A 22,962-nucleotide genomic window follows, 5' to 3' on the forward strand; every position below is an offset into this window, starting at 1 on the left:
TTCAATTCTCTCTTCCTTTAAGACTCTGCTTAAAACCTTCCTCCTTCAACAAGTCACTTACCCAAATATCTCCTTTAGTTTTGTGCTAACTTTTTGTCGCATTGCACTCCTGTGAAGCACCTTGAGATGCTTTGCTGGGCTAAAGGGACTATAGGGGCTAAAGACAACTTGGGTTGTCTTTGCATTGGTTAATGCAGACTTTACGACTGGGACTCACCTACTGGTGATGTATTCGTCATTTGGAGCCAGGTCCATCGGACGGTCTGTGGCTCAGGTGAAAGCACAGGCAGCGGGATGCCTTACCAGATGGAGTGTTGGCCCTTGGAGTGCAACTGGGAGGTCACCTCCAGGCAGCTCCAATGTTCCCCAAAGTCTCTGAGGACTTGGAAAACCCCAGTAGGCCTCCAACAATTGGCCTTAATAAGCCTTCATTGAGCAAAATTGGTTACCCGCTGCTTACAGACCTACAGTCTTGCTGCCCCACCCACCTTGGCTATTCCTCCTTTGGGAAAAGAGCCCGGCAACCAGGCTAGAGCCGGGAACCGGAAGGCGGCCAGCAGTGTGGAATTCCGTGCCCACCTCAACCGGGATCCACAAATTCAGCCCTCTATCTCTCCTTTCCTCTGATAATTACCATCCACTTCATTTTCCCGTCCTCCCTTCGGAGGGCCTGGATGTGGTTTTCTTTACTTGGAAGACCGACATAAAGATGCCACTGGTACGTTCTGGCTCCAACAGCCCGGATCGTTCACCCAAATTTGGCTGAAACGATTTGTAACACAGCAGGCAAAGAGCTGCTGGAAAAGGAGGTCAGGGAGCACAGTATTACTTCATGGCTATAAAATGAAGATTGCGTCATTGAACCATGATTCACTGCACAGCTGTGACATAACATATAACATTGCAAAAGACGAGGAAATTAACAAGGGAAAACACAAAACCTCATAATGGGAATTAAGCTGATGCTGGCTTGCCTGCAATGTTCTCCCAGCATTTTCTGTTCCTTTGACATTTCACGCGCCAGTGGCTAAGACGCATAATGAGAAGACTTCTTTATCAAATATAGGGACAGGATTTTACATTCCGTGCGTGGACGCACGCCCGATCCAACTGGGTGTAAAATAGTGCACAATGATGCAGATTCGTGCAATATTTTGGTCAGCGGGCATGCACAAGAGTCAGCAGTGTGCCCGGCGGCAATTAAGAGGCCTATTAAGGCCCTTAATCAATTCATTGAAAGTTATTTTTATTCTGCTTATGTTGTTCTGAGTTAGTCCCATGTCGAGACATTTTTTTTCTGATTTTAAAGATCTTTATTTTTGATTTTAGAATTGTTCATTCCTGCCTTCAGGGAGATATCAGTGTGCGCTCCCCCCACGCATGCACAGACTTTTGCACCCCCCCCCCCGCACTCCTCCCACCCCCATCCTGGCAGTGCTGAGATTCTCAGCGCGCCTTCCACACCCGCTGGCCATTAACTGCGGTGAAATTGCGGTCGGGGGCTGACCCCCAGCTGCCCCCAGGCCCACATGCCACACCCACCCACCGCCCTAAAAATCCTGCCCTAGACGTGTGATTTACACGTTACATCTGACAGCATTTTTGTTTCCAGAATTGTCAAAGATTGAGGAAGAGTTAGGGGTGTAAGTTACAATAAGATTGGGACAGATCACAAATCTTTTTGTTTTATTCATTCATGGGGTGCGGGCGTCGCTGGCTAACCCAGCATTTATTGCCCAGCCCTAATTGCCCTTGAGAAGATGGTGGTGAGCTGCCTTCTTGAACCCCTGCAGTCCCTGTGGTGTAGGTATACCCACAGTGCTTTGGGAGGGAGTCCCAGGATTTTTACCCAGCGACAGTGGCGATATATTTCCAAGTCAGGATGGTGAGTGGCTTGGAGGGGAACTTGCAGGTGGTGGTGTTCCCATGTGTCTGCCACCCTTGTCCTTCTAGATGACAGTGGTCATGGGTTTGGAAAGTGCCATCTAAGGAGCTTTGGTGAGTTCCTACAGCACATCTTGTAGATGGTATATACTGCTGAGACTCTGCGTCGGTGGTGGAGGCAGTGAATGTTTGTGGATGGAGGGCGTCAATCAAGCAGGCTACTTTGTCCTGGATGGTGTTGAGTTCCTTGAGGGTTGTTGGAGCTGCACTCATCCAGGCAAGTGGAGAATATTCCATCGCACTCCTGACTTGTGCCTTGTAGATGGTGGACAGACTTTGGGGAGTCAGGAGGTGAGTTACTCATTGCACAATTCCTAGCCTCTGACCTGCTCTTGTAGCCACAGTATTTATATGGCTAGTCCAGTTCAGTTTCTGGTCAATGGTAACCCCCAGGATGTTGATAGTGGGGGATTCAGCAATGAGGGATTGAATGTCAAGGGGCAATGCTTAGATTCTCTCTTGTTAGAGATAGTTATTGCCTGGCACTTGTGTGATGCAAATGTTACTTGCCACTTGTCAGCCCAGGCATCAATATTGTCCAGGTCTTGCTGCATTTGGATATGGACTGCTTCAGCATCTGAGGAGTCGTGAATGGTGCTGGACATTGTGCAATAATCATCAGCGAGCATCCCCACTTCTGACCTTATGAAGGAAGGAAGGACATTGGTGAAGCAGCTGAAAATGGTTGGGCCAAGGACACTACTCTGAGGAACTCCTGCTGGGATGTCCTGGAACTGAGATGACTGACCTCCAATAACCACAACCATCTTCCTTTGTGCTAGGTATGACTCCAACCAGTGGAGAGTTTTCTCCGATTCCCATTGACTCCAGTTTTGCTAGGGCTCCTTGAAGTCACACTTGGTCAAATGGTGCCTTGATGTCATGGGCAGTCACTCTCGCCTCACCTATTTAACCAAATGGGGGTATGCAGATGTTTCCACTAAAATGGCTGCATTCTTCAACCCAGTTGAGTGAGGCTGGCTGAGAGTAAGAGGTAAGGGCTGCTGATATCTTAATCTGGCCCAGTTCTTCTTCCATCGCTATAGATGCTTTCGGGATTTTAACTCACAATATAAACAAGTCAAATTCCAGTGCAGTAGAAGCCCCAGAGAAATGAAGAACAACTTTTACATGTGGTGGTTCTGCCACCTAAAGGGAGCACCTTAACAACCAGATATAGCACTGAGAACACACATGTGGGAGAAAAAAATAAATGAATAGTGATGCTGCAGGAATCTCACCACAAATTCAAATCCTATGAGGGAGGCGGATCCGCTGATGGAGAATTCCCCGTTATGATTCTTCTCTTGAATAGTGATCTTGATCGCTGTTGAAGTGACGGGCTGAGATTTTTCAGTGACTTGCAACTTACACAACAACCTGCCAGAAAAAAAAACAATGTTTTTGTTCTATCTTAATGTAAAAATTAGGCATGCATTTCATTCCAAACAGACAGGGCTGTCTCTGACATGTTCACCCTCTCTCAACATGTTTCAGAATGCCTCTGTTCAAACAAAGAGCAAAGCTGCCTGTCATGTTTTTGTCATGATATAAAGATGATGTGGTATGTTGCAATCTTCTGCCACAGTTTATGTTGAGGATCTTGATGTGGACCTCAAGGGATCTGTCTCTACACTGTCTATGCTAAGTAAGATATTGAGGCTGGTCGAACACAATTAAATGAAGTTTATTTCTAGCAACAACTATATACAGCTCCGCACAGGCCTACATGTAGCCTGGGTCTTAATAATTACCTAGGCTGATTACTTGACTATATGCCTGACTCATAAGATGTACATTGAGTCTTGCTGATACAGGGTCACAGGCAATAGTGAGCATTGAATATGGAGGCTGTACTTTTATACTCCAAACTCACACACAGTGATGTCACCATGTAGCTTCTTAAAGGCACGTGTTACTGTCTGCATTGGCATGCATACAATATCACAACAAAAGGCACCAATCACTCAGAAGGGATTGCACAAACATGTGTTCATCTATTGAGACTAGGCACAAAGGAATATTTATACAGAGGTATTAAGGTTGAAGACACCTGTAGCCGAGCTCTGTGTGTATGTGCCCTGCTGAATGCAAAAGCTAAACTAAAACTGGATTGCATGACACATTTCCTTTCTAGTGATGTCATGCTGCAATTCCTTAAAAGCATATTACAACTCTGCTCAGCCCCACCCTGTCAATGACTCAGATAGTTAAAGCTACAACCAGCTGAGCCATACCGATCAGAAAGGATCTCAATTCAAACTGCGTGGAGTTGGCTCAGCTGAGGTGGTGGTAGGAGCAATTGTGCGTGAAAGCAAAAGTGCATCCACGTCACATGAGGACGGTGGTCAGGGTTAGCCGTGACATCACCCTAATTACTGAACTTGGCAATGGTTATTGAGGCTTGCAAGTGAAGAGTACCAGGTGCCCATGGAACCATACCCCAGTGAAAAGTTAACACTTTAGGAAGAGGAAAGGAGAGAAAAGAATGAAAGAAGAAAACAAGGCTTGAATTAACCTCAGGATGTCCCAAACTGCTTTGCAGCCAGTGAATTACCCTTGATGTATAGTTACATGTAATGTAAGAAATGTGGCAGTGAATTTCTGTGTGACAAGCTCCCACAAACAGTAATATGACAGCAACCAAATAATTTGGTTTTGGTACAAAAACAGAAAACACTGGAAAAACTCAGTGGATCTGAAAGCTTTGGTGGAGAAAAAAAAAAGAGTTAATGCTTCGAGTCTTTATAAGTCTTCTTCAGAGCTCTGAAGAAGAATCATACAGACTCAAAACGTTAATTCTGGTTTTTTTTCTCCACAGATGCTGTTAGACCTGCTGAGTTTTTCCAGCATTTTCTGTTTCTGTTTCAGATTTCCAGCATCTGCAGTTTTTTGCTTTAATTTAGCTTTTTATCATTTGTTTTTGGTGATGTCGATTTGAGGAAGAAAACTGGCAGAAAAAAACTAAAGAACAAACAAGAGTAAAATAAATAAGGTGGACAAGTGCCAATGAGCTTTTGCAGTCGAGGAAGAGTATCATCGCAATGACGTTTTTAGAGCTCACATTTTTGGAGAAATTCAGTTCAATCATTACCCACACTCCAAAAAAAACCCCAGAGATTTTGGGCAGGATTTTGTCCTTTGGGTCAGGATCCAAACATTGGGGTCAATGGGGTCACAACCCCACTCTGTGTGGGAACCAGTCACCTGGCAGTGATTTTCCCTGAATTGGCCAATCAGTGGCCAGGGGCTGGGCTTGACATCCAATTAAGGACAATGGGCAGGCTCTCGAAGCTGGAGGGCCAATAGGAGGTCCTTAAGCATGGAAGATGAGGGAGAGAGAGAGGGCGTCTCCATTTCGAGGCACTTTCCCTCCAACTATTTAAACCTTTAAATGTAAAAACACCCTCGGCATCAGAGCCACCAATATGGAAGGGGAACTGAGGCCAGGAAGGCAGGAGGTCCTCGAAGCCTGCCTGGAGCACTGACTCCCCAGTCTGCCACTGGGAGGCCATCACCAGGCAATTGGCCTATTCCACCTTGGAGGGCCTGCAGGCCCACTGAAAAATTCCAGCCAGCCTCTGACATCAGGCCTTAATAGCCTTTAATTATCGTTAATTGGCTGCCCATGGCTTGCGGGCATACAGCTCTGCCATGCCCCATCCAGCCTCTGGGAAAATGGTTCGGGAGTGAGATAGAGCAGACAAGTCGGCATGCCAGCCGGCGCAAATTTTCATGCCCAGCCGCCCCCAAACCTGCCCACACGTGGGGCTGAAATCCTGTCCTTTAAGTCAGAAAGATGCTCATATTGTGCTCCATCTCTTAAGGTCAATGGCAGGCTCTGTCAGTAAGCATCTCCAAAAAGCAAAAATGCAGCATGTAGCCCTCTCATTCTTGAAGCAAATCAGCAATGCTTCAGCAGAACTTGCAAAAGCATCAGAAATTTTGTGAAGTCAAGTGTTACACTGCTTTAGCAATCTATAGTAAGCTCATGATCTCTTCTGGCCATACGTAGTATCATTGCCGTTGACCTACATGACAGCGAATGCACCTCAAAAGTAATTCATTACATGTTGTTTTGAGACGTTTCTGAGTTACAAATTAATAAACTATAAAAATGTAAGACTTTTCTTTCTTTACCATTAGTACGGTGTGTTCAGTAATCTTTTTAAATTATTTTACAATCATGAAGCATTTAATACTGATGAAGTCCTCAACTAAACGACAGTTGAAACACAGTCCATTGACAATCCACTCTCAGAATCCTAATAGGTAGTGAGAGGTGGTTGTGCTGGAGGCAATTTCTGTAAAATTCAACAAAAGATCATCACCTATTTTTAAACAGATTGCAACGCAACAGGAGTGTTGTCATAGGAACAATTAGTGCAAGATACAACAGAACTACAGAACAGTGTGTTGCTCTGGCAGGTAGTGTGGTAATGATTTACAGTAGAATTTTCCTCTTAAAATTTTGTCTCCAATCTTAGGAATGTCGTAACAGGAATAGGCCATTCAGCCCATCAAGCCTGTTCCGCCATTTGAACATTCGAACACACAAATTAGAAGCAGGAGCAGGCCATTCAGCCCCTCGAGCCTGCTCCGCCATTCAATAAGATCATGGCTGATCTGAATGTGACCTCAACCTCACCTGCCTGCCTACCCCAATAACCTTTCACCCCTTTGTTAATCAAAAAGCCATCTAGCTCTGCCTTAAAAATATTCAAAGACTCTGCTTCCACCACCTTTTGAGGAAGAGAGTTCCAAAGACTCACAACCCTCTGAGAGAAAAAAATTCTCCTTATCTCTGTCCTAAATGAGTGACCCCTTATTTTCAAACAGTTAGATCCTGGATGATCTGCATTTTAACTCTGTCCAATTCACTTCCCTTAACATCCTTGCCTTAACAAAAATCTACCAATCTCAGTTTTGCCATTTTCTATTGAGCCTCAGGCTCAATAGCTTTCTAAGAGAGAGCTATAGGTTTGGTTAATCCAGAGTACACACCTGCTTGTAGTATGGAGAGTGGGTGCTATCTATGCCACTTAGGAGGCATTGTCATCCAAGTGATGACAATCTTTCTGATTTTCTCCTCACCCTGTGAAAATTGCCCACCTTCTACTTAAAGTCTTCCTCCTCATGTCACGGTGAAGTTGAGAGCCCAGCAGGGAAAGGAAACTGAACTTTATTGCCTGGGCATCTTGGCTAAACTATTTTTCCTTCCTGAAATGGGTAGATTTTCTTCAGGTGAAACATTTTAGATGAAGTTGATTCTCATCAATGTAAAGTACAAAGGAGAATAGAATGTATTAACCAAATATTTTTGCCAATTCAGTGCGAGTAGGCATGTTCAAGCATGCTTTACTACAGAGTGGTAAAATGCTGATCCCACCTGAACCTCTCACAGCAAAAAATATGCCCTAAAAATCCACTCTATTGCTCACACTAAAAATAAGCTAAGATCAGGTTCATAGGTCTCAAGCCTCATTTTAAAATTCTACCTTTCTTGACCTCTCAAATTTTCTGCCAAATCTCAGTACCCCTAATCCAGGAAAAAAAAAGCAGTATGGAGTTATCCAACATATCAATATGTTTTGAACCTGTTCAGGAATTTAGGAGGAGGGAGGAGCTAAGAATTAGGTGCAATATAGCTTTATGGGTATCTTGAATTGTCATAGACGCATTTTGGGCTTTTTAACTATAGACCCATTTCGACGTTCAGTGTATCAGACAGCCGCCATATAAAAGGTGCTCGCTCACTACAACCTGGTATGTGTATTTAAATGCCCAATGTCTGACTAATTTGTAGTCAACATTTATTGCTCATCTCCAATTGCCCTTGGGAAGGTGGTGATGAGCCACCTTCTGCTGTTGATACACCCACAATGCTGTTAGGGGGGGGAACTCTAAGGTTTTGACCCAGCAAAGATGAAGAAGCGACGATATATTTCCAAGACAGGATGGTGTTTGGCATGGAAGGGAACTTGGAGATGATCATGATCCCATAACCCATTGCTGCCCCTTTCCTTCAAGGTCAGTACTGCTCAAACCTTTTTTGGTTAAAACACAGAATCTTTTTGCCTTATCTACATCGTGCTGATGATTTCAAACAGACCAGGAACAGACAGGCTGAGGAATACTTTGCAAAATTTGACTGGGGGAAGGAAACAACAACATGTCTTCTAAACTCAATCATAGATAGGAACAAAACCCTCAAGGTGCTTCATATTTGAATAGAATCCTCCCTCAGATAACTGTCATAAAAGTTCCCATGGCACATATTTAAGGAAGAGCAAGGGAGTGCTCCCTGGCATCATCCTGGCTAATATTGATCCATCAAAGAACATAAAACTCCAACACCTGACCCGATATTGGGGGTGAATTTCCACAGAATGTTCTCTTACGTGCGTGACATATCTTTAGTGGAAGAGTCAGGTACCAGCTGCATTGACGTTATGTTTCTAGGTTTTCCCATGGGTTTTCCACCAAGGTTATGCCTTACCATCTGGAGGATCTTCATGAAAATTAAACCCACTGGGATGTTCTCCAACTTGCCAACTGCCTAGTTTTCACCTGAAGCAGATGGCAAATGACAAGTCTTTGCAAATCATTCACCCCTTTAAAGGCCACTATCTGCCTGATGCAATTTTGATGTGGGCCTTATCAAGGAGTGAGCAACCACTCACCTGAAACAAACAGGAGGCTTAAACATGCAAATTACTTTACATTTTCAGGTAGAAAAGGGCAGCTTGGATCATGCATAGCCATTTATACCAGGTGCTCTTTTTTTATTATTTAATGGGATGTGGGCATCACTGGCAAGGTCAGCATTTATTGCCTATCCCTAATTGGCTTGCTCAGCCATTTCAGAGGGCAGTCAGCCACATTGTGTGGGTGTGGAGTCACATGTAGGCCAGACCATGTAAGGTTAGCAGATTTCCTTCCCTAAACAGCATTAGCAAATCAGATGGGTTTTTACAATGATTGATGATAGTTGTCATGGTCACCATTACTGTAATTAGCTTTATATTCCAGATTTATTAATTAAATCTAAGCTGGCATGGTGAGATTTGAACCCATGCCCCCAGGCCATTAGCCTATCAACAGATTACTAGTCCAGAGACATTACCGCTATGCTGCTGTCTTCCGTTAGCGAAAGTAACCACTGCTCCTTAAAAGGACCTCTGCTGATCGCTCAAAAAATGCTTTTTTTTTTAAAAGGTCTAAGAGAAGCAGGCCTCAAGTGGGCTAGGCTGCAAACCTGCAAGAACTCTATCACCTTCATACTCATTTTGTTTGTTACTTCAAAATACTCCTTAAATGTTTATATTTTAAACTAGGAGATATTTCTGTAAATCAGCCTTGTTTTAACTCCTTTTTTGTTGTTTTTACTTGTATTATGACAGGAAAAAACCCAATACCATAAAACAAAAGAACTTGCATTTATATAGCACCTTTCACAGCCTCAACCGTCAAAGTGCTTTTGCAGTGTAGTCACTGTTTTAATATAGGGAGCATGGCAGCCAATTTAAGCACAACATGCTCCCACCATTAGCAATGTGATAATTATCAGATAAACTGTTTCAGTGGTGCTGTTTGAGGGATAAATATTGGCCAGGACACAAGGGAGAAATCCCCTGCTCTTCTTCAAAATGTGCCAAGGGATCTTTTGTATCCGCCCGGGAGGGTAAGCAGAAGCTCGGAAGACGATTTAGCATCTCACCCAGAGAATGGCACCTCTGACCGTGCAGTACTTCCTCAGAGCTGCATTGAAGTGTCAGCCTAGATTATGTGCTCAAGGTGTACATTGTAGTACATTATAGGCAAAGAGTTTTTTTTTTTAAAGAGTTTTATTTGTCAGTCTGGCTGCTATGTATCACACATAGAAAAACCCTACACTAACACGATGTTAAAGTTACCACCTTTCTTTATCATTCATCCAACGAATTAACTAATATAAAACAGGGAGTGAATCAGCTCTGTGCAAATAAAGACACATGAGCATTGAGACCTATTAAACATTTGGGACGCATTTATGAATTGACCAATAATCAGTGGCTCTGACCTATAGATGAACACTACACCATTGTACTAGCCCCAAGGATAACACAAAAACTGCGCAAAAACCACACTCAGGATTACCAAACTTTTCACACTGCTTTTCTAATGTACAACAGATGGCATTAGAGTGCCTGTGAAATCACCGCATCACCACAACACGGAGCAGTCAAAGGCAGTCCTGTCCAGCTTCAGTCTGAACTTGTTTAGTTTCTCACTGTTCCTGTCACAGGCATTAAAGAGTCTGCTACCCTTACTCTTGAGTAAACCCCAATCCTGTCCCTCCACACCACAGAAAATGGAAGAAAGTTGCTGGAATTGCAAAAAAAAGGGCAAGTGAGAAAAGAGAAGAGGGCAAAAGAGGGAGAAATGGGGGAGCGAAGAGAGAGAGAGAGAAAAGTGAGGGAAAGGAGAAATATGAAAAGTAGAGAAACGGAGAGAGATGAGTCCACACAGACCGCCCCGGTTCAAGAAGACAGCTCACCACCACCTTCTCAAGGGTGATTAGGAATGAACAATGCTGGCCCAGTCAGTGATGACCACATCCCATGAATGATTTTTTTTTTAAAAAGAGCGAGAAGTGAGGGGACAGCCAGCAACACTCAGAAAAGTGAGGGAGTAGAGCGAGAGAGGCACATATAAAACAAAGGAGAAAGAATAATGTAAAAGCGGAGGAAGGGAGGGAAAAAATAAAGTAGAAGATGGACGCAATAAAACAGAAGTGGGAAAAACACAAGAAACAGGGTGTTCACGAGAGAGAGAGAGAGACAGCACTGAAGGGAAGAGAAAGTGCAGTAAAGGTGGCAAGTAAAAACAGATAGGAGGAAGAGAAAGGGAAAACCAGAAGTGTAGTGGGAGATTGAAGACAGAAGTCTGACAGAAAGAAATGACGGACGAGCACAGAAGTGGTGGAGGAGATTGAGAGCAGCAGGATTGAGGCAAAAGAGAAAAAGGGAAAATAAGCAAGCAGTGAGGGTCAATGAAAAAAAAAAGTTCAGGAAAAAAAGAGATATATTTTACGCCTTTGTCACTGCCCTCGGCTACAAGGGTGTGAGAAGCTGATTTTTTTTTTTTTGAAGAGCTTCATACAAAGGAGTTCGAAGTAAGTGAATCAGATAATCCAGTTCAAACTTGCAGTCAAGAGTGAGGATTTGCTTGACTGAGCCTTGCGTGTTGGCGAGTGGGTGAGCCTCCAATATCCCAATCACTGTTCTGTTGCTTGTTGTCTCAGCGTACGAAATAGGCACACTTAGCAAATGTCAGTGAGTGTATAAGGAATGCGTTAGCAACTTTACTATTAACAGTGAACTGAGGAAATCTTCCCCCACCATTTTAAACATAAATTAACTATTTACTTTCCCTGATTAGGCAAGGGCCAGAATTTTATGTCCCGTGAGCGGGCGTGTGCTCCACCCGTCTGGCCGCAAAATAGCGCGGGATGATGTCGGGTGTGCGCCCTGACCCCCATCGCACACTATCTCGCTCAGCGGGCGCGCACAGCAGTCAGAATCGCGCCCGTTGACCACTAAACAGGTAATTAAGCCCATTAAGGAGGCAATTGAAAGCGATTTTTCTGTGGAGGTCTGCAGCTCCCTTAGGCAGCGGTCTGCCTTCAGGGGAAGTGCTCAGCAGCATCCACTCTCTTCCCACCCCCACCGGCAGTGCTGAGCCTTTCTCCGCGCACGTTTCACGCTGGCTGGCCGATAATTAGTGTGAAATCGTGGTCAGAGGTCAACTGCAGTCGGGGGGCCCATTTTCTGTCTGCTCCAGGGTCCTCCAATCACACGAGGGGATCACCTGATGAGCGGAAATCTCAGTCCATGAGATATCTACAGTGACAGATTACTTATGTGAAGTGACCAACTCTTTACGGGCTCAGCTGAACACTTTTTTGCCTCCCCTTTTCCTCACATCGACTGATGACCCCCCCCTGTGTGGAACTGAGCCATTTCTCTCCTAGGCCAGGGAGGGGAAGAAAGACAAGTTTATAGGGTTTCAATTCCTGTTGCTCCACGTGTTTGTACATAAATGGTACAGCACAGAAACAGGCTATTCAGCCCAACTGGTCCATGCCAGCTTTTATGCTCGACATGGGTTTATTCTTTACATGAACCTTCTCATCCAATCCCTTTTTGTCTCACCCCATGCCCAATTCCCTCCTCCCATGTATTAGTCTAGCTTCCCCTGAAATGCTAATATGCTACTCGTCTTAGCAATTCCCTGTGGTACAGAGCTCCACAGTCTAACCTTTCCCTGGGTAATGATGTTGCTCCTGAATTCCCAATCGGATTTATTAGAGACTATTTTATATTTATGGCCTCTGGTTTTGGTTTCCTCCACAAGTGTCTCCTCCTACGTCAGTCGATGGCATTCTAAGGCCCACCATCCGTGCCTGACAATCACCTGTCAAGCACTCACTTCTGACTACTATACTATATAAAGGGCAGGTGATAGAACTGTACCCTGGCATGAGCTTACCACAGTATTAGACCAGGTACCACCTGAGGCACCGATGGATCTTAATGCAAGATTTAAAATAGAATTAACTACACATTTATACACTTAAAGGTATAAACTACAAGACTATAAGCCAGTGCTGTAATGCATGGGAGGTGCACTGTATCATATGAATCTTTCAATTAAGTAATTAACTTGTGAGTTTTCTCTATAGCCACGCTCCATTGTATGAACAGCAAACTTCACAAATGCTTTACGGTCACTTACTAAAAACAAGACTATTTCAAAATTGATTGGCATGTGTAAGCCAAAGGTTGTACAGATCCCGAAAGCTCTTTGCAAATAGGTACAGAGTGACGGCCTTCATGAGAGCTGTGCTTGACTTGCTCCATGCGTTTTTAAGAAGACGTGTAATTGGATCAAAGGTGATCCCTGACCTACCTGGTCAATTATTTCCTGTGGGAAAGTTCTCTGGTAGCAGACACCTTGAGCCGGATTTTCCAGTCCAAGGTTGGAATCAAGGGTCGGGACCAATCCCGGCCTGCATTCCCACCTCTGTTGTCAGCCTTCTGGGAGCTCAGCTCTAATTTCTCAGTTTTCACTGTTTTATTTCCTTCTGCAAGGTGGGGTTTTCACAGGGTCAGGGTCCTCAATGACCTTAGAGACGAGTCTGCTGTCCAAGTAGCGCCGGAGGGGGGTGGATGGGAATGGAGGTGGGACACAAGGGAAGTGGGGGGGGCCGCAATCTGGCCTGGGTCAGCAGCCATTGGTGTGGCTGCTGTCTGTGCCCAGTCTTAAAAAGGCGGGAGGGTCATAGTGGTTAGGGCAAATGGAGAGCTGGGGACCCAGCAGAGGGTAAGGAAAAATAGGTTATTAAAATTGCTCAGTAGTTTTTTATTTTGTCCAGGCTTGCACTTGTTCCAGCCAATACAGCGTTTCAGCACTGCCGCCCATCAGGCTGGAGCAGGTCAACTTCGACAAGGCCGCCATAGAAATCTCAGTAAATCAGAAAGTGCGCAAACACACCCAGCTAGTGAGGCAGACGATTTCAGTTTCCCAGCTGCCCCCCACTGCCTCTCCTCCCACCGCCACCACCACCACCACCACCATCACAAGCAGCCCCCCCCCACCGCCCCCCAGAGACAGCAGACCAGCACACAGGCTGTCCGTGTCAATCCCTTTGCCGTCCTGGCTCCATTCCATCCTGATTCAGAATGGGAAAATCCAGCACTTTAATCAATTACAGACTATTTCTTGTTACTGGCAGAAATTTGCCCTTGGGGGGCCTGGGCCAGACTTTTAAACTAGCATGAGGTGCCTTTTTCTCCTGTAGATGGTTTAGTGAGCTCCTGATGCTGCAGCGTGATGTGACATGTGTATCTCTAACTGTTCCCCTTTCAGGCAGGGGGAGAAAGAGAGAGAGAGAGAGAGAAGGAGAAAATCTGCATTTAAAAAGCACCTTTCACGACCTCAGTATAACCCAAACGTTTCAGATACAGCTGACTTCTGAAGTGCAGACACTGTTGTAATGTAGGGGAACATGGGAGTCAATTTTTACAAAGCAAGGTACCAAAAACCACAATGAAATAAATGACCATATCAATTCATCGAGAGACACAGGGAGAACTCGCCAATTGGTTTCTCAAGCTCAAAGACATTTTCGTTCTAATCATACTCGAGAGCTCAACACAAAAATAAAATACTGCAGATGCTGGAAATCTGAAATAAAAACTGAAAATGCTGGGAACACTCAGCTGGTCAGGCAGCGACTGGGGAGACAGAAACAGAGTTAACGTTTCAGATCGATGGCCTCTCTGTTAACTCTGTTTCCCTCTCTAGAGCTCAATATATACTTCAGGTTAATGACCTCTACTGTCAAGGGCATTCACTACTTGAACTATACTGTTCCCTTCCCTAGCCATGCTAAGAGAATCAACAAACATACTAATCAAAGAAGGTATTAGGGCTGATTTATTTTTGCAAACTCCTCCCCCCTCCCATCATGGCACCAGGCTCTTCCACACCCTCGCACTGGGCAGAAAACACAAGAAATTCAAGCACAGCTGACAACCTTGCGGGGCTCGATATTGGGGTTTCCTGCAGCTGCTCACGAATCAGCAAGCAGAGGTAACCAGTAAACATCCTGGAGTCAGGAAATTAAAACGAAGGAGAAAACTTCCTGTCTTTAGCTTGCCCCCCAGGACTCCATCAGCCCCTCCAGCTGCCAAAGGTGCAGGGACAGGCAGCAGCTCCGTGTTTGACTGGAGCTATACCTTACATCTGGGCACTCATTAAGCGTTTAATCAGGAAATTTGACAAGGGGATGAACAGCACCCTCCGCCTCATTCAAGCCGACGGTGATTCTGATTCCCTTCCTGCAGGGAAGCCAATGAAATCTAGGATGTGAAAACGATCTCTGCATTCTTTTCCTGACTTTTACATTGACAAAAAACAGGCATTCACTCGGGATCAAGGATCCGGAAAACTGATACTGGTAAAGTTACTTGGAAGCAGCAGCCTCCATTTGCATGGTTGCAAGCAGCTACACAGGCACAGTAATCACAAGGTTTCCCCAATAGCCAGCTTTTCCCTTTGAAAAGGGAATCATCACAAGGAGACTCCTTAACTTAAACATGTATTTATGAAGATTTTAAATGGGGAAGAATGAAATGTACAAACTTACCTCCTGTCGTTGCTTTTTTCAGGAATGACTCTGCAAGGTCGGGTTCCCACTTGAATCACATGGGAGGTTGCTGTTATTGGAGGAGCATTTGGAGACTGGAAATGCCAGCCACACAGTGTCAGTGTGGTCTCTCCATTAACAGGAGCGCTTTTGGGTTGAAACTGGAATGTAAAGAGAGTGGGAGAAGAAGTACAATGAGCGACAGGCAGCTGAACGTATAGTATCTGGCACAACATACATCACTAGGCTTTGAGCTTCTTTCGAAGGAAACCTAGATTTAGCTTTTGCTCCATTCCTCTTTTTGAAAGAGGGGCACCTCGGAGGTGATTATGAAACCACAAGAGGAGGGGTCCTTAAATCAGATGCAATGTCTGTTACAAGAGGAATGAGCAAAACCTTGACAAAGCAGTGCGGGGGAGGGATCTGAAAAACGATCAAACCGATTAATTGGAGACAAAAAAAAATAAAATGCTGGAGTTTTCAGCATAAAACCTCTCTCCAATTCTGATGAAGAGTCATATTAGACTCGAAACGTTAACGCAGTTTCCCTCTCCACTGATGCTGCCAGACCTGCTGAGATTTTCCAGCATTTTCTGTTTCTATTTCAGGTTTCCAGCATCCACGGTATTTTGCTTTTAGATTAATTAGAGAGTAATACTGAGTTTTAAAACTGAATTGATAGATTTTTGTTAAACAAAGATATTAAGGAATATGGGGGTTGGGGGGGGGGGTGCAAGGGCAGGTATGGGGAGCTAGGCTGCAGATCAGCCATGATCTCATTGAGTGCCGGAACTGAACTAAGGGGCTGAATGGCCTCCTCTTGTTCCTACGTTCCTAAAATGGTCAAATCCTCAATCATATTTAATTGGGATTAAATGACAGGTCACCATTTTCACATTTCTCTCCCAATCATTTATTTGCCCCCCTTTGTTTCCTAACTACTTTTCTCCTCAGCCTTATTTTTATCTTTTTCTTCCTTCCCGCGCTATGTCTACGCTCCAAATAAAAATTAAGAAGGTCTTTTTTAAAAATGTACTTATTGCATGGCCAATTGCAACTAAAGTGCTATAATTTAACATTCTGTGACAAAGAAACTCCAAGATGATTTAAAATATAAATTTCGTAATTTGACTCATTTTTTTTTCCATTTAGTCACGTAAATATTTATAAACAATACTGTTTATACCTCAACCATTTGAAAATCTGCTTCTTATGCAAGAGCAGGTGCAACTGGAGAATCACAGAATCACACAGTGCAGAAGAGGCCCTTCGGCCCATCGAGTCTACATTTCTACATGGTGCAACAAGGCTGCTGTAGTGGAGAGTGTAGCGTCTCTGACTCTTCCTTTTCGTAACCTTTCTTAGCGCTATCTGCTTTTACGGAATCTTAGCTTGAAAAATTTAGCGTTTCTGTACGGACAATCCTGCTCTCACCTTTGACCTTGAGGTACTGTCGATCGCACCGCAGGTGCCGCATTTTCTGGCCCCAGTGGGCACGAGCCTGGAGATGGGTGGTCGGGGAGTTTTCTACCGCCAGCCAGTCTGCCAGTTTCCTGGCACCGCCCCACCCCCGGGTCATCTTCCAGTCAGCCTCCAGGTCCCCAGAGGCATCAGGGGACAGAGCAGCTGTCTGGAAGTGGCCTCCCAGGGGCCACTCCATGCAGGTTTTGAAGCCCTTCCATGGCAACCGGTGGAATTTGAATCCAATGAGTTAATAAATTTGGAATATATAGCTAGTCTCAGTAATGATGACTATGACAACTATCGCTGATTGCTGCAAAAACCCATCTTGTCCACTGATGTGTTTTAGGAAAGGAAATCTGCCGTCTTTACCTGGTCTGGCCTACATGTGACTCCGGGCCCACAGCAATGCGGTTGACTCCTAACTGCCCTCTGAAATGGCCCAGCAAGCCGTTCAGTTGTACCAAACTGCTAAAAGCCACCAGATAGACTGCAGCAGCTCAATGTGGTGGCTCACAACCACCACCACCATCTCATGGGCAGTTCAGGATGGGTAACAAATGCTGGCCTTGCCAGCGACACCTACGTCCCAGGAAAGAACTCGGCAACACTCCCTCAAGTCTGCATTAGAGCGTCAGCCTAGGATTTTTGTGCTCAAGCCCTGCTGGAGTAGGACTTCAGCCCCCAACCTTCTTACTCAGAGAAGAGAGTGCCTCCAACTTCCAAAGGGGGCATGTGCTGAGTGTCAGGGACGTGAAGCTGAGCTGCATTGAGGGCACAATTGTTTCCTGTACATTTGTCACAATACAGTAAATGGCTTTGTGCATTTATGATTGGAAGGAATACAAAATCAAGAAAGTAATGCTAAACCTTTAGATTAAGCACCACTCACTGGGCTATTGTGTACTGCACAGTAGGAAGGATGTAAATGTGTTGGAAGCAGTTCAGAGAAGGTTTATACCTGGAATGAGTGGGCTGTTGTACGAGGAAAGGTTGGACAGACTAGGCTTGTATCCGCTGGAGTTTAGAGGAGTAAGAGGCGACTTGATTGAAACATACAAGATCCTGAGGGGTCTTGATAGGGTGGATGTGGAGAGGATGTTTCCTCTTGTGGAAGAATCTAGAACCAGGGGGTCACTGTTTAAAAATAAGGGGTCGCCCATTTAAAACAGAGATGAGGTGAATTTTTTTCACTCAGAGGTTCGTGAGTCTTTGGAACTCTCTTCCTGAAAAGTACTGGAGGCAGGGTCAGAATATTTTTTAAGGCAGAGGTGGATAGTTTCTTGATAAGCAAGGGGGTAGGTGGGATGCAGATTTAAGGTCACTATCAGGTCAACCACGATCTTATTTTATGGTGGAGCAGGCTCGAGGGGCTGAATGGCCTACTCCTGCTCCTTGTTCGTATGTTTGTAAAGATGTTAAGACCTTAGAGAGGATGCAGAGGATGTATACTAAAACGGTACCAGGGATGCAGAATTTTAATTACATGGAAAACATGTTCTGCTTTGAATAAAGAAGGTTAAAGGGAGATTAGAAGTGCTCAAATTCATGAGAGGATCTGATCAAGTAAATTAGGAGAAACTGTTTTGAATGGCAGAAGGATCAGTAACCAGAGGAGACAGATTTAAGGTAATTGGTGAAAGGAGGAGAAGGGATTTTCTTTTTAAACACAGTCAGTTGTGATGATCTGGAATTAACTACCTGAACAGGCAGTGGAAGCAGATTTAGTAACAAGTTTCTAAAGAAAATCAGATAAATTCTAGGACAAAACTGTGTAGGGCTATGGGGAAAGGGCTGGGCAGTGAGACTATTTGAGTACTTCTTTCAAAGGACTGGTATAGGAGGTCTTGTGGCACAGCAGTAGTGTCCCTACCTTGAGCCCAGCAACTCCAAATTCAAGTCCCACTTCAGAATTTGGTGGCTATGGAGGTTGTGTGCATAATGTGGCCAAAGAGATTGATTACCAGCCCATAAATCTAACTGATGGTAGGTGTTAACAGTGGGAGAGTTTTCTGGTCAGCCATACTGCAGAAGGCAATAGCAAACCACAGCAGTACTTTGCCAAGCATAATCATGGACCAATCCAATGGAAGTCCATGGTTGCCAATGCCCTTTTTGGGTATGGTGCCTGTGGGAGGAGACTTATTTTATATTCATTCATGAGATGTGGGCATTGCTGGCTAGGCCAGCATTTATTGCCCGTCCCTAATTGCCCTTGAGAAGGTGATGATGATCCTCCTTCTTGAGACGCTGCAGTCCATGTGGTGCAGGTACACCCACAGTGCTGCTAGGGAGGGAGTTCCAGGATTTTGACCCAGCAACAGTGAAGGAATGGCGATATATTTCCAAATTAGGATGGTGTGTGGCTCGGAGGGGAGCTTGCAGGTGGTGGTGTTCCCGTGTGTCTGTTGACCTTGTCCTTCTAGATGATAGTGGTCGTGGGTTTGGAAGATGCTGTCTAAGGAAACTTGGTGAGATGCTGCAGTGCATCTTGTAGATGGTGCACACTGCTGCCACTCTGTGTCAGTGGAGGAGGGAGTGAATATTTGTGGATGGGATGCCAATCAAGCGGGCTGCTTTGTCCTGGATGGTGTCGAGCTTCTTGAGTGTTGTTGGAGCTGCACTCATCCAGGCAAGTGGGGAGTATTCCATCACACTCCTGACTTGTGCCTTGTAGATGGTGGACGGCTTTGGGGAGTCAGGAGGTGAGTTACTCACTGCAGGATTCCTAGTCTCTGACCTGCTCCTGTAGCAACAGTATTTATATGGCTAGTCCAGTTCAGTTTCTGGTCAGTGGTAATTGCCAACATGTTGATAGTGGGGGATTCAGCGATGGTAATGCCACTGAATGTCAAGGGGCAATGGTTGTCATGGGTCAGATGTCCTCCTTCTATGCTCTGAACATTGTTGATTCAAACAGAACTGTAGATAATTGGTGGAACAGTTACAGAATTGCAGCTTGAATGGCAATAACCTGTAAATGTATACTGTTAGCTGTACAAACCTATACCACCCTCCTTTTTAATCCCTATTTTCCCATAATTTCCTATTCATAACAATTCTAGTGCTCTGATTTTATATTTAGTAGCTAGACAGGCAGTTTCACACTTGTCAAGCTTCAAAATGTTAAATTTAATGAGCTCCTGCCATCCTTTCTCATTAGATTTAACTCAGTCGTGAGAATGGAGACATACCAACCCACAATGTAAAAGCTCAGTGGTTTGCACTGTATAAAATTTGTGGTACTATGTAATCTTGAAAGATTCAAAGTCTAGTCGTCAGCAGACAAAACACAAAGTCCATTTGAAAACAGCAGGTGTCTAACCACTTTTGTGTAAAATAGGTTAATGTTAATGCTTTATGCTTAAGACAAGCTACTAAAATGGTTTGTCATACCCAAGTTCGAAAACTGGCCACGTACCTAGGGTTTATACATACCTTAATCTAAATCAAACCCATTTTAGGAGAGAAATTCCAGCATTGGGCAATATACTTTACAGGCAGTAACTGTAAATTTATGCTGTAGGAAAACTTGATCTCCATGCACTTCAACAGTTTGGCTAAAAGCTTTTCTCCTCAATCTCCTAAAAGTGTTTGGTCACTTCCAGTTCTTCCCACCCCTCAACACCACCCTCTTTACTGATCAATCTTCCAGAACTTCTACCAAGTGAGCATTGGCAGGGAGTGTCACCAGGTCATACAACAATGGATGGTATCACAGCAATCACAATTCGGTCATATCCAGTGTGTAGACATAAGCAATTCTGGCAGGGTTTGCAAATGGGAGTCTTAGCTGTTCTTTCTTTAATCCTTGGGGATCCATTGGCACTCGTACAGCTACTCTAACAGAGATCAACCCAGGCTCAAGAGACAGAGAAAGAAAGAAAGAGAAAGAGAGAAAAAGACAGAAAGAAAGAGAGAAAGAGAGAGAGAGAGAGAGAGAAAGAAAGAGAGAGAGAAAGAAAGAGAGAGAGAGAAAGAACGCAAGAAAGAACGAGAGAAAGAAAGCAAGAAAGAAAGTGAGAGAGAAAGAAAGGAAGAAAGAAAGACATGAGCAAATAATAATACAGATTGAAGGGTAAGTGTTGCACTTAGGACACTTTGAGAATTCCCAAGCTTGTCTTCCAAGTGCCAGAATTGCTTATGTCTTCCAATAATGCCATGGGATGTTTTCTGTACACCTGAAAGAGCAGGCGGGACCTCGGTTTAACCTCTGATCTGCAAGGCGATACCTCTGACAATCCAGCAGAAGCACCACAGAATCACAGAATTCTTACAGCGCAGAAGGAGTGATCTCTCGTTAAAAAAAACTATTTGCATTGAAGGTGCACCTTTCACGACCACCTGCCGTTCCAACACGCTTTACAGCCAATGAAATACTGTATTGTGCCTAGATTGTGTGCTCTATTCTCTGGAGTGGCACTTGGGTCTTACAGCCTTCGGACTCAGAGGTGAGAGTCAACTGAGCCGAGACTGACAATGGTGGGTATGGCCCAGATATCATCCAATCTACTTGCTGATTCATCAACAAAGCCTATTTTTTTAAAAAGAAAACATTTGTACATTTTTAGAAACATACTTCAACAATAGCTGGTGTACAAGTATCTGGCAACCATTTTTTCTGACATTCCTGCTGCCGAGTGCATGATCCTTCACACCAACCACACTTCATAAAGGAAGGTGCTATCTGACATGATTTGCAGGTGAGGAAGTGACGACAGCCTGGTCCATCGACTGGTACTTTGGTCACCTGAAATCATAAAAGGAAATCTTTGTTTGATGTTACAAAACATTCTTCAGAAGAAATCCTCAACTTAGTCACAATGCCATAATGCACAAGACAATATTTTGGCTATGTTATATACAAGGAGTAGCCCACGTGGAGGTACAGATAATATTTGAATACGCTGATTGTATTACATCCCTGAAGTACATTTCAAGCCCATAGAGCCATAGAAAGGTTCTGATGCAGAAAGAGGCCATTCAGCCCATCATGTCCGCACTGGTCGAAAAGAGAAGAAAGAAACTAGCCGCTCATTTTAATACCACTTTCCAGCATCTGGTCCATAGCTTTGCAGGTTACAGCACTTCAGATGCAGATCCAGATCCTTTTAAATGAGTTGAGCATCTCAGCCCCAACCACCAACTTAGGCAGTGAATTCCAGGTGCCCACCACCTTTTGGATGAAAAAGTTTTTCCTCATGTCCCCGCTACTCCTTCTACCAATCACGTTAAATCCATGAGCCCTGGTAATTGGTCCCTCAGCCAGGAGAAACAAGTCTTTCCTGTCTACCCTATCTAGGCCCCTCATAATTTTGTACACCTCAGTTAGACTCCTCTGTTCTAAGGAAAACAATCTTAGCCTATCCAATCTCTCCTCATAGCTGTGATTTTCAAGCCCTGGCAACATTCCTGTAAATCTCCTCTGCTCTCTCTCCAAAGCAATTTTTTTTAATTCATTCATGGGATGTGGGCTTCGCTGGCTGGGCCAGCATTTATTGCCCATCCCTAGTTGCCTTTGATGTGATGTCATGTCACTGTAATGTTGTGACCAGAACTGTACATGCCCATATTAATCTTCACAATATGAAGCGTTGAACTTAAGAACTAGCTGATGAGTTTTGTTTTGCATGAGTTGCTCAGATTCTGTTAGCTCAGAGATACGGTATCAGTACAAAGCCTAGATAAGCCACATTAGCCCTAGGAGGATATGTTAGTCTTCGTGATAACAAAAACAAGAATTTGAATCTATACAAGCACAAGGTGTAACCAGACAAAACATGAATGCCGAGCCAAAGGAGATAAAAGGAGAGCTGGCCAAAAGAAAGGTTAGAAAGGTGGGTTTTGGGAAAGTCTTAAAAGAGAAGAAGGGATGTGGAGAGGCAGAGAGGCATTCAGAAGCAATTCCCCAGTGTAGGGCTTAGACAGCTGGAGGCATGGCCACCACTGAAGGTGCAAAGGGAAGATGAATATACAAAGTTTGGGAACAGTGAGTTTGGTGAGAGAGTTGGCTTGTCGTACTGAGGAGGTTACAGAGATAGGGGAGTGCACTACAAAGAGATTCACATAAGTGGACAGGAATTTTAGTCCGAAGCATCGGGGAACAGAGCATCAACAGGGGCGATGAGTTGGTGGGAGTTATTGCAGGCAGCAGAGTTTTGGATGAGTTGAAGATTACAGAGCATACAGGATGGGAAGCCAGTCAAGATAGCATTAGAATAGTGAAGTGGAGAAGAGGCAAAAGAATGGATGAGAATGTCACAGCAAACTGATTGAGGTGAGTGATGTTACTGTAGGCAGTCTTTGTGATGGAGATTTTTTTTCTTTATTTCTTTGCATTGTCAGCAAAGTCTTGTTTGTCA

At 44.4% G+C, this 22,962-nt stretch overlaps 1 protein-coding gene across 2 annotated transcripts in view; it reads right to left on the minus strand.

Annotated features, from left to right (window-relative positions):
• mst1rb (macrophage stimulating 1 receptor b) overlaps positions 1–22,962 on the minus strand; it is a 138,230-nt gene that overhangs the window by 44,634 nt on the left and 70,634 nt on the right. For both annotated transcript variants that reach the window (XM_041190791.1, XM_041190790.1), the window contains exons 5-7: positions 21,180–21,350; positions 15,140–15,300; positions 3,186–3,324 (exon numbers count right to left, since the gene is read on the minus strand). In XM_041190791.1, coding sequence (XP_041046725.1) covers positions 3,186–3,324; positions 15,140–15,300; positions 21,180–21,350 — 471 coding nt within the window. The remainder of the gene's footprint in view (positions 1–3,185; positions 3,325–15,139; positions 15,301–21,179; positions 21,351–22,962) is intronic.

This window comes from Carcharodon carcharias, chromosome 7, assembly GCF_017639515.1.
Source record: "Carcharodon carcharias isolate sCarCar2 chromosome 7, sCarCar2.pri, whole genome shotgun sequence".
Taxonomy (NCBI): domain Eukaryota; kingdom Metazoa; phylum Chordata; class Chondrichthyes; order Lamniformes; family Lamnidae; genus Carcharodon; species Carcharodon carcharias.